Source organism: Puma concolor, chromosome C1, assembly GCF_028749965.1.
Source record: "Puma concolor isolate L17-30 chromosome C1, mPumCon1.1.hap2, whole genome shotgun sequence".
NCBI classification, from domain to species: Eukaryota; Metazoa; Chordata; class Mammalia; order Carnivora; family Felidae; genus Puma; species Puma concolor.
The window spans coordinates 19,055,232-19,067,575 of NC_141674.1; the positions used below are offsets into that span (position 1 = coordinate 19,055,232).

Consider the following 12,344-nt stretch of genomic DNA (forward strand, 5'->3'; position numbering starts at 1 on the left):
TTCCTTTTTGGTAGGCACAGGACACCTGCTTTCTCCATCTGGCTGTGTCTGTGATGTAAATGCTTAATCAGCTTCAGAGTGGCCATTGCCATCACCTTTTTTAGTTTGTCCTTATTACGGCCCTGAGAAGCAGCCTGATGCTGTGGCAACTTCATGATTCCAGGAAGGTGAACTTGCCAATGCATAGACCCTCAAAAGTGAAAACTTTTTAGCTCACTGCCCCCTGCTGGAGACAGCACTTGCCCGGGGCTCTCTTACTCAGCTCCTGGGCACCGCCTCAGGTCATGTGGCCTGGTGGAAGCTGGCTGCGTTAGGAAGCTGGAAAACCTCACTTCTCATCCCAGTTCTGAGAGCTACCAGCGAGGTGGTGTTGGACTAGTATTATATCTGTGTGGTCTCAGTTTTCTTATCTGGAAAATGGGACAATATGTCCTGCCCTTGCAAAGAAGGCAGAATGGGTAAAGTACCTCACTTTACGCCTGGCTTATATTAGATACCCAATTAATGATAATTATTTTAGATCATTGTTGCAACAATCAAGGAACAGAGAATGAGCAGACTGAGCCAAAAACTAAAACCTGACCAACTCCGGAGTAGAAGAGAAATATCAGTCCTGCAGTGTAAGTAAACCATATAGTCTTTTAAATCCCTTTCTTTACTTCTCTTTTTTTTCAAAAGGGGGGAGTGCACCGAAACCTTACGGAATCGGATCAGAGAATTAGAAGCAGAGGGCAAGAAGCTCACGATGGACATGAAGGTGAAAGAAGACCAGATCAGAGAACTAGAACTGAAAGTTCAGGTACGGGGGGCACAGAGGACTTTCTCATACTTGGGTTCCTCTTCTGTGTTAGCTGTGTGCTCACTGCTGCAGTGTGGAGATGGTGCCTTTTGATAAAAGGCCAAATCCCACCACCTCAGAAAATCTCTGAAGGCCAAAAAGAAGCTCTAGCCTCATGCAGCTCGTTCAAGTCACATTTAATTAGCTGGATTCTAACACAACCAGGAATGCTGATGGTCCTTTGACACGGTTTATACCAGAATTTGACTTCCTGTAGATTCATCTCATTCTTTCAGGTTATAGGCCAGACTAGTGATCTTTGGAACGTGTATGCCTCTTCTTAGCCCTAAACCTCTGTCCATCACCAGGGAATTCACCATTCTAGATGGCTCTGCACCTTGCAGATTGCAGTTCTGAGCAGTGCATGAGAGGAAAAGCTGCCAGTGCTATGGACACAACCAGTTTTCTGACCCATGTGGACTTTAGCCAAGTATTTGGCATTGGTTCTGCAAAGGGACATTTAAAAGTAATGTTAGGGGGCGCCTGGGTGGCTCCGTCGGTTGAGCGTCCGACTTCGGCTCAGGTCATGATCTCGCGGTCTGTGGGTTCGAGCCCCGCTTCGGGCTCTGTGCTGATGGCTCGGAGCCTGGAGCCTGCTTCCCATTCTGTGTCTCCCTCTCTCTCTGCCCCTTCCCCGCTCATGCTGTCTCTCTCTATCTCTTTCTCTCTCTCTCTCTCTCTTTCTCTCTCTGTGTCAAAAATGAATGTACATTAAAGAAAAAAAAAGCAACGTTAGGGTCCCTGGGTGGCTCAGTCGGTTAAGCATCCGATTCTTGATTTCAGCTCAGGTTGTGATCTCACAGTTTGTAAGATCGAGCCCCACGTCGAGCTCTGTGCTGACAGCGAGGAGCCTGCTCAAGATTCTCTCTCTCTCTCTCTCTCTCTCTCTCTCTCTCTCTCTGCCCCTCCCCTACTTGCACATGCACACACTCTTTCTCTCTCAAATAAATAAACTTAAATTAAAAAAAAAAGGGAAGTCGCTAGAGTAGATGACACAACTTGGGAGACCAAGCCCAAAGTGTGTAATAAAAGTGGCAGCACAAATGGATGGGACAGTGAGGATCAGTCAGAAAAAGGCTTTGGAACAGTTAAATGACCAGGAAAAAAATTAGAAGCTCATCTCCTACCACACAAAAAGAAATTCCAGATGAAGAGTTGAATTCGGGGTGAAAAGAAGCATTTTGTTTTAAACTGAGTGAAAATATACTAGAATTTATTTGATCTTGAAACCGGGAAAAATGTTCTAAACGAAAATAATGGGGGAAAAAAATCACAAAACAAAAAAAAAACAAATCAAAAAAATCCATTGAGGGGGGTACAGGTATTGCAACAAATATAAGGAATTAATACTCTTGATATGTAAGTAGCTCATAAAATTTGTTAAGTGAAGCTCAGTTGGAAAAATAGGCAAAAGATGTGAACAAATAATTCACAGAAGAAAAAGAAATGGCTGAAAAGAATATAAGGATATATCCTCATCAATCACCAAAGACCTATAGATTAAAATTAGATATAATTTCTCTCCTGTAGAAATTTGTTTCTTTTTTTTTTTTTAATTTTTTAATGTTTATTTACTTTTGAGAGAGAGCGAGAGAGACAGAGCATGAGCAGGAGAGGGGTAGAGAGAGAGGGAGACACAGAATCTGAAACAGGCTCCAGGCTCCGAGCCGTCAGTACAGAGCCCGACACGGGGCTCGAACTCACGAACCGCAGGATCATGACCTGAGCCGAAGTCGGACGCTGAACCGACCGAGCCACCCGGGTGCCCCTGTTTCTTTCTTTCTTTCTTTTTTTTTTTTTTTAAATTTTTTTTTTTTCAACGTTTATTTATTTTTGGGACAGAGAGAGACAGAGCATGAACGGGGGAGGGGCAGAGAGAGAGGGAGACACAGAATCGGAAACAGGCTCCAGGCTCTGAGCCATCAGCCCAGAGCCTGACGCGGGGCTCGAACTCACGGACCGCGAGATCGTGACCTGGCTGAAGTTGGACGCTTAACCGACTGCACCACCCAGGCGCCCCTCTTTCTTTTTTTTTTAATGGCATTATATTTGGCATACAATGTGACTTTAGTTGTAGGTGTACAACGTAGTGATTGCACACAACTCTGTACGTCATGCTGTGTTCAATGCAAGTGTCCCCATACAACACTAGGGTGTAGTTGCAGTCCCTCGACTGTATTCCCTATTCTGTACCTTTTTATCCTTGTGACTTATTTATTCTGAACTAGAAGCCTATACCTCTCACTTCACCCCTCACCCATTTTGCCCACCTCACAATCCCCTTACCCTCTGGCAACCACCAGCTCTCTGTATCTTTGGGTCTGTTTCTGCTTTTGTTTGTTTCTTTGTTCATTTGTTTTGTTTTTCAGATTCCTTACATCAGTGCCGTCACGTGATACTTGTATCTCTCTGTCTGCCTTATTTCGCTTCGCATAGTTTCTTCTAGGTCCATCCATGTTGTCCCAAATGGCAAGATCTTGTTCTTTTTTATGGCTGAGTAATATTCTTCTCTGTGTGTATGTGTACAAATACATATCATATTTTATTTATCCACTCAGCTCTTGATGGACCCTTGGGTTGCTTCCATGTCTTTGCTATTGTAAATAATGCTACAAAAAAACATAGGGGTGCATGTTTGGTGTTTTTGTTTTCTGTGGGTAAACACCCAGGAGTAGAATTACTGGATCATATGGTATTTCTACTTTTAATATTTTGCGGAACCTCCATACTGGCTGCACCAGTTTACATTCCCACCAGCAGTGCACAAGTGTTCCTTTTTCTCCACATCCTCACCAACATTTGTTATTTCTGGTCTTTTTGATACTAGCCTCTCTGACAGGTATAAGGTGATTTTGTTATTTTGCCTTTTTCTGATGATTAGTGATGTTGAACATCTTTTCGTAGTATGTCTTCTTTGGAAAAATGTCTGCTCAGATCCTCTGCCCATTTTTAATCAGATTGGTTTTTTTTTGGTTTTGAGTTCTGGAAGTTCTTTATATATTTTGGATATTAACCCCTTAATATCTCTTTTGCACATATCTTCTCCATGTAGTAGGTTGCCTTTTCATTTCGCAAAAGTATTTTGGTGTAGTCTCAATAGCTCATTTTTGCTTTTATTTTCCTTATCCCTTGTGAAATTAGCAAAGAATTTTTAAATGATAATATCAGCCTGGGTGAGGATAATAGGAACAGGCCTCATAATTGCTGGCAGAAGTGTAACTTTCTGGAAAAGTTCATATACTTTTTAAGTATTTCCCTTTTCAGAACTCCTGCCTAAGATAAACATTTTAAAATCTCATCATTGATTGATAAACGAAGATGTTCATCATAGTGGTATATAAATGAAAACAAAATCTTAACAAAGGGAGATTCATTTAATAAATTATGGTACATATACAAGTTAAAAATTACATTTTCAAAAACCAGTTGATTTAAAAAAACTATACAAAACTACATATGGTGTGATCTCATTTATGCTAAAAGATATACATATGCTTCTAAAAGACTAAAAATATGTGAAGTTTCTTATGCTGTCAGGAATTTGAGTAATTTTCATTTTCTCCTTTGAACTTTAACATATTTCTAATTCTCCGTAATAAGTTTGGATTTCTCTTAAAATGAAAAAATTAAAATATCTGTATGTGTGTATATTTATATTTATATTTAAATATATGTATTTATTGGCTACATTACCAGTTGTTTTAAGTGGGCTTACTCTGCAGTATGTCCTATCAAAATAATGAACATTTTTTATAACTTTTTAGTGCAAGTTGAGAGTAGACTTTTGGCAAATTGATTACAGCATTACAGCAGCATTTGCAACTGGCGGCAAGGAAAAAGTTCTTTGTACGTTCTGAATTAGGCTTGTAAGAAAGTGTTTTATTTGGAAACAGAGTCCACTGTTACTAGAAACAGCCCAACACCATCAAATTCATCTACTAAGATAGTTTTGTATGTCATATCATCATATAAATACATTTTTCACTCCCTCTAAGTGGTAAGATTCTTAACCCATGAAACACCCGGATTCTGTATTCTAGGGGCCAGGTCAGTAATAGTGGGATTTTATTTGTGATTTCAGGCTAATTTGTAGACATCGATGCCAAAACTATCTTGTAACATCTTGCTGCTTTGATGATGTTGATAGGAGCTTCGGAAGTATAAGGAAAATGAGAAGGACACTGAGGTGTTAATGTCAGCCCTCTCGGCCATGCAAGACAAAACACAGCACCTGGAGAACAGTCTGAGCGCAGAGACGAGAATCAAGCTGGACCTGTTCTCTGCACTGGGGGACGCAAAGCGACAGCTCGAGATCGCCCAAGGTAGGAGAGCAGCGGGCCCCAGAGGAGGTGGTGTGACGAACAATGCACAGGAACACAGCACACGTCCCTTAGAGCTCAGAACCAAAGACATTCAGTTTTCTTGGTTTGTAAGTGCCCGACCTTGACATCTAGGAATTATCACACTAATTCATTCCGCAGACGTATTTTGAGGTGAGAGTATGTCAAGTGCAGGGCACACAGAGAAGAGGATGAGTTTCTGTGCTCAAGGAGTTCACGGTGTTGTTGAAGAAAGAGACAACCGCGGAGTCACCCAAAGGTGGTGGTGTAGGAACATACCGAGGGGCAGGGACTGAGCCAGTCTGGGAGTTAGAGGGCTGTTTCTCAGGGGAGCTGATGTCTGAGTTCGGTTTTGAGTGATGAGCAGGGGTTAGCTCAGTGACGAAGCAGTGTAGGAGGGCGAGGGGCAGAGAGGCATCTGAACAGAAGAAACAGCTTGGGGGAGGCCAGGGAAGCTAGGAAGGCCTGACGCGTTCCAGGCCGCAGCCGGCTGTACATGGTTACGAACGAGGGAGCACTGGGAGCAGCTTCTGGAGAGTAGGCCGTGCACTCCACAGCTACTTCCTGAGGCCCTACTGTGTGCTGGGCACTGCAAGACGCCCCAAGGGGACAGGCAATAACAAGCAGGCATAGAGCGTATCAGGTGCTGATGGATGCAGGGATAAAAATGAGGCAGTATCCAGGCAAGAAGTGTGAGGGTCTGTGTGGGGCCACTAGTTTGACACGGTGGTCGTGGAAAATCCTTTGAATAGGTAGCATTTGGGCAGAGGCTGAAAGTAAGAGAGCGAGGGAACCACGTAAATCTAAAATCTCCGGGGGAAAAGCACTTCGGGCCTCAGGAGCATAGGCCACAGCCTGAGGGGCGGGTATGGTTGCTGGCGTCAGAGTGGCCGGGCCACATTTGTAGCCCTTGGAAAGAACTTGGGACTTTGCTCTGAGTAACACGGGAAGCTTTGGAAGGCTTCTGAACAGAGGCCTGATACAACCTGATGAAAAGAAATTTAGATTTTGTCCAAGAAACTAATTAGCCAGCATAGATTACTGAAAAAGAAAAATCAAACAGCTGACTTAGTAGGAGAAGGTTATTTCAACAGGCACTTAAAGAACATTCAAAGCATGCGTACGAGGAGCTGAAGGAGAGAGAGGTACAGATAAGACACAGTGTGGTGGGGGGGGGGATCTACTAGGGTGTGCAAACTTTTTGGTCTTGGGGACTCCTTGACACTCTTAAAATTATTGAGTAACCCAAGGAGATTTTTTTCAAGTGGGTTATGTCAATCAGTATTTACCTATTAGAAACTGAAACTTGGGGGCACCTGGGTGGCTCAGTCGGTGAAGCATCCGACTTTGGCTCAGGTCATGATTTCGCAGTCTGTGAGCTCAAGCCCCATCTCGGGCCCTGTGCTGACAGCCCAGAGCCTGGAGGCTGCTTCGGATTCTGTGTCTCCCTCTTTCTCTGCCCTTCCCCGCTCGTGCTCTGTCTCTGTCTCTCAAAAATAAATAAACATTAAAAAAAAATTTGTTTAAAAGAAATTAAAACTTAAAACATGTATTAATTCATTTTCAAATAGCATAATAAACATATAACTTATTTGTATGAGAAAGAACTATATTTGCCCAAAACCCCAGAGAAAATTTAATGAGGAAAAATGGCATTGTTTTACTCTGAGCCAATCTCTTTAGTTTCTGGTTCAGTAGAAGATAGTTCGGTTCTCATCCCTGTTTCTACCTTCAGTCTGTTGTAATTTTACTTGCATGTGGTTTCTAGAAGACTCCACTTACCCCCAGGAGGGAATGAATGTGCAGAAGGCCAACGATGTATTAGTATGATCACAAAGATGGTTGGACCCTGTGGGCCCTGTGTACAGCAGAGAGGCCTATTGCCAGTGGGTAGAGGTGGGGGACTGGAAGGGCCAGAGCAGTGATCAGGGGTGGCTTCACGAGGGAGGGGACATTGAGTGGACTTTGAAGGATGGATTCTGAGGGCAGAGAATGGCAGGGGAAAGACATTGTTACCTGGGGGGCTCGTGCAAGCAAAGGAAAGAAAGTGCTGGGAACGTCCAGATGAGCGGTGGCCTCAGGCTGGAGGACTTGGGAGATGAGGGGGACCGTGAATGAAGCCAAACCAGACTGTGTCTTCCCTAGATTTTTCAGGAGGGACGGGGTGACGTGTTCTGGCCATTATTTTGGAAACGTCTTTCCAATCGCAACGTGAAAGATGGATCTGGAAGGTGAGATTGAGGAGAGGCAGGTAGACTCCCTAGGAGGCTGTGACTGTCTTTTGTCTCAGAGGTGGGGAGTGTGGGGGAGGGAGGGTGGTCCAGACAGGGAGGGAAGGAAAGTGGAGGCACCTGGGGGATGTGGGAGGATAAAGTTGCCGGGAGCAGAGAAGAAGAACAGAACAGAGTCAGGGAACGAGAAGAGAGAGTGACTTTGGTTGGAGATGCTCTGAGTTGGAGTCGTTTCCTGGACACCCAGGTGAGAGATCATCGTCAGTCAGGGGGCATTTGGGGTCTCATCTCCAGCGAGAGGGCCTAAACCCCGGGAGCAGGGGGGAATATACAAGTTGTGAAAAGTTAATGGAGCCGTAGGAGGGGGCTTGGGATGGCCCAGATGATAGAGCAAGAAGAATGGCAGGTTGGGAGTCGGGCTTATTAATCTGTGGACTCAGGGGAAAGCATTTAAGAAGAAGGTTCCTGGGAATTCTGTTCTAAAGCTGACCTTCTGGGGCGCCTGGCTGGCTCAGTTGGAAGAGCACGCAGCTTTTCATCTCGGGGTCATGTGTTCAAGCCCCACGTTGGGTTGTAGAGATTACTTAAACTTAAAAAAATTTTTTTGGTTTAAATAAATAAAGCTGAACTTCTGGCCACACACTGGTTCCTTTGCCCTCCTGGCTCAGCTGGCTGCGAAAGGGGCCACCTCATTTCAGTTGCTCGGATTTGCACTGTGGGAGGACAGCCCCCTAGAGTGCAGGAGCACCTGGTCTCTGAATGGCCAAGGGGAGTTTGGCTTCCCAGCACAGACTGGGCTTCGGTGTCAGCCCAGGAATTCTTGCAAAGAGACAAAAAAGCAAAGAGAACTGCCTTTTTCAAAGCTCTGGGAATGTTTGCATGTTACTGATTAAAAAAATCAAACTTGCATCTGCTTGGGAAAAAAAAAGGATACAGCAGCTCACAGATGCCGTTAGGTATTTTATTCATCTGAGGCTTATTTTGTTTAAAGGGAAGGAGGATATTTGATGCGAACCTGAAGCTGAGGGGCCATGAAGGAAGTCAGAGCAGTTCCTTTCTACTGCTCTTTGCTGGGCCTTCCCACTACTTCCCTCCCTTGTCAAGCTGAGAATATTCTAATAAGGATCCAACTTTGTAATTCAAATCAAACCCCTTGTTGCTTTTCTGCTTCCTACTTTCTGTATCATTTGATTCATCCCAGTTCCAAAATGACTTTCATCTCTACTACAAGCTTTTTAAAGATATGTCACTGCGCCCTCTTGCATTTCAAATATATTACCACCTTCTGCAGGACTCAAAATGAGTGCAACTCAAATGCAACCTCTTTTTTGTTTTTTTGAAAGCATTTAAATTTCTGAAGTTCTGAAGCGCTACTCCTGAGTGTTCTTCCCGCAGTAGACCAGGGAACTTCAAAGCGTGATGCAAATTTCGTGGGCTCTGGAACAGTGGTGCCAGGTTTAAATCCCGCTCTACCTCTTAATCACGGAATGACTTTGGGCAGGGGACATAACTTGCAGAGCCTGAGCTTTCTGGGGGGCTGGGCACTAGGGATGTGGCAGCGAACAAAGGGACAAACCCAGCTTCTGCCCTCATGGAGCAGAGGCCACTGGAGATGACGGGCACAGAGCGTCACCCAAATGAGTAGTTACAGGAGGTAAAAGAATGTGGTACGTGGGAGTGCAGACTGGAGCCAGGCCGCACACAGTTGAATCCTGGCTCTGTCATTCGGCCTCTCTCTGCCTCAGTTTCCTCATCTATAAAATGGATGATGATAATGATGATGGTAATTCCCACATCCTAGAGTCATTGTGATAAGTGAGTTTGTCTATGTAAGCACTTAGAACAGTGCCTGGCGCTTGTGTGTTAGCCGTTGTAATTATTATCCTTATTAGAAGAAAAGGACAAAAAGGAAAGCATGGGATGTGTTGAGAATCTAGGGATTGGGGGGGTGTGTGCAGGGTCGGGTCTGATTTTAAGGGGAGGGTCAGGGAAAGTCTGGTGAGGAAGTGAAACCTCAGGAGTGAACACAGAGCAGGAGAAGCACAGAAGAGGAAGCGGCCCAAGGCAGGAGTTGGTTGGGTCAAGAAGCTAAGCATAGCGGGGGGAGGGGGGGGATGCTGGGCGGCCGAGTCAGGTAACGTGAAAGTGTCCAGCAGGTGCAAAGTGGGCCGACAGGCCGAGCGGCACAGTGCCAAGAGGTGGGGACGAGCACACTGTGTCACTCTAGACCCCCCAGTGCAGCCGCTGCCGGGCTTCGTGTGCCTTCCGTAGGGGAACCCGGAGGCCCAGCGTGCGGTGATGGATTCTCGGGCCTCAGGTGTTCTGTATCCCTCGGTCTGACACTCAGATGTCCAGCCTCCCAGAAAAATATTCCCGCTCAAGAGGTGCAGCCGTGGTGCACCCTCTCGGCTGCCGTGGGTGACTGCCGTGCTCCACACATGGCTCAACGTGTCGCTTGTCACCCCTCCATAAACAGAATCCCTTTTTAAACACCTGTAAAACCACGGTCCACAGGCCAGACTGGCCTGCCACCTGTTCTTGTATTCCCCATGGGCTGAGAATGGTTTTTGCATGTTAGAAAAAGGCGGGGGGGAGCGCCTAGGTGACTCAGTTGAGCATCTGACTCTTGACTGCGGCTCAGGTCATGAGATCGAGTCCCGAGTCGGGCTCCACACTGAGAGCATGGAGCCTGCTTCGGATTCTCTCTCTCCCCGTCTCTGTCCCTCCCCCACTGTGCTCCCTGTCTCTCTCTCAAAATAAATCAACTTAAAAAAAAAAAAACAAAAGAAAACAAAGTGTGTGGCTCGCAATGCCTAAAATGCTTACTGTTTGGCCCTTAACAGGAAAAGTTCCTACCCTTAGAAGCCATCAGAGCTGGAGGCGAACTCACTTGGGATTGGGCCTCCGCGAGGGCATTGTGTTAGAGGGACCCTCCCTTCTCACTAACGGTGGGTCTTTGCTCTTTCAGGACAAATTCTTCAGAAAGACCAGGAAATCAAGGACCTTAAACAGAAGATAGCCGAAGTCATGGCCGTCATGCCCAGCATAACGTACAGCGCCACGACCAGCCCCCTGAGCCCCGTTTCCCCCCACTACTCTTCCAAATTTGTGGAGACCAGCCCCTCTGGACTTGATCCCAATGCCTCTGTTTACCAGCCCCTGAAGAAATGAAGGCCAGCTGTGGCTTTTGCCCAGCCATTTGGTTACCAGAAGGCATCACAAAGGAGCGTCTCTGGCAGTCAAGATAAAAAAAAAAAAAAAAAAAAAAAAAAAAAGTTTATATTGTATTTTGTGGGACTGTATATGTTGTCGTTTTTAAAAAGGGGGGAAAGATAACATCCAAGTCTGATTAGAACTGCCCATCAGTTTTTCTTGTAAATTTTTAGAAGACCTCACAGAACTTTGCAGTTTATTTTTCTCGGCCAACACATTAAAACCATTCTTGGATTTCAAGTAGCCCGTTTTGCCTTTTATGTATTCTTACAGTTTCCTCTTGAAGAAAACAAACAAACAAAAGCAGGGTTTTTGCTTCCCAATCCTTTATTTTTGTTCGGTTTTGTTCTTAAATAAGCAAGCGAAACCTGCACGTTGGATTCACGTGGGATGCTAACAGAAGCGTTTCTTTTTTAGAGTGGAAGGGTTAATAACCTCACACAGCTTTGCTCTCATAGCTGCATTACCCAAGATGATTATTGACATGACAGAAAACAAAAGGTGATTCCCCCTCCGAGGAGCAGACCGACCCCAGGAGTGTCCCGTAAGCCGAGGGGAGCCAGGTGATGGGACTTAGCTCTCGAGCGTCCCTGGGGTCGAGTCTGAAATGCTCCTACCCCCTCGGGTGTGCAGTCCTAGAAAATCACTAGCAGTGCCTTGGGAAAAGACATTTCAAGAGGAAACTTGATGACTTTAAACTATCTTCCCCCTTCCCCGTCATCTGTCTTCTGTCTGTGTCGAGCTCACTACGGATCCTGCTGTACAACTGGCGTGTAGCTGGGCTCTTGGACGCCACCCCGGCTGCATCCCGTGTCCTCTCAGAGAAAGCACCCGGGGGTTCTGGACTTCTCGAGGCAAGCACCTGGGGGCGGGGAGCCGGGCCGTGTGTGTGTGCCACAGACCTGCAAAGACAGCCAAGGAAAGCGGCAGTTCCGGGTTCGGGTTTGTTGGGTTTCGTTTTTGAATCTCCTTTCGTTTAACTGTGCTTTTCCTCTCTTCATCATCTTGTGTTGGATGATTTAAAAGAAACTTGACTATTCCTCAGCTCTTGTGCCAAGGAGGGTTTGTTGTTTTTGTTTTTAAGAGTTTTAAACTCAAAACTCTGCACAAAGATTTCGGTTTCAAGTGTATATTAGACACTGGTAGAAAAGTGTTTGCACTGGCCACTTTGGAAGTGTTTAAGAATCCGGGTGGGGGCGGGGGGAGGGCCGGGGAGAGGGAGGGGCGAGGCAAAATTGTATTGGGAAACTAGGAAAATTAAGGAACCAAATAGATTGGTTTTGCTTCCTTGCCATGGATTCTGGAAGGACACCGTTCTTCTCAAATTTCCTGTCAGTTGGCGTGTACGTCATATTTAAAGCAGATTAAGTGGGACACGCAAGTCAGCAAAATCGAAGTATTAAAAAGAATCATCCTTTTAATCACAGATCTTATTTGGGGGTAAGAAAAAATAAAAAAAAACTTCTAGCTTTAGCCAGGTGTGCATGTTGCTGCCACTTTGCATTTTTGAATCCTCTTGTGTAATTGTCACCATGGAAGTGTTAACTCAGAACTGTCATAGGTTTTTTTCATCCTTGTGCAAAAACATGGAAAATTGTCACTGACTTTGTGTTGAGGTTTCCCCCACTTTGCTGCCTTTTGGGACACTATTTTCGTTAAACACTTGGTCTTGGCTGCATTCTTTTTTTTTTTTTTTTTTCTTTCCTGTGGGGTTCAAAAGAA

The 12,344-nt window shown here is 45.3% G+C and overlaps 1 protein-coding gene across 1 annotated transcript in view; it reads left to right on the forward strand.

Moving 5' to 3' along the window:
- The window catches only part of MACO1 (macoilin 1), a 65,627-nt gene extending 54,765 nt beyond the window's left edge, over positions 1-10,862 (forward strand). Inside the window, exons 9-11 of the mRNA XM_086716077.1 lie at positions 679-799; positions 4,986-5,160; positions 10,378-10,862. Of these exons, the coding sequence (XP_086572203.1) occupies positions 679-799; positions 4,986-5,160; positions 10,378-10,580 (499 nt within the window). The 3' untranslated portion in view covers positions 10,581-10,862. The remainder of the gene's footprint in view (positions 1-678; positions 800-4,985; positions 5,161-10,377) is intronic.
- The last annotated feature ends 1,482 nt before the right edge of the window (positions 10,863-12,344 follow it).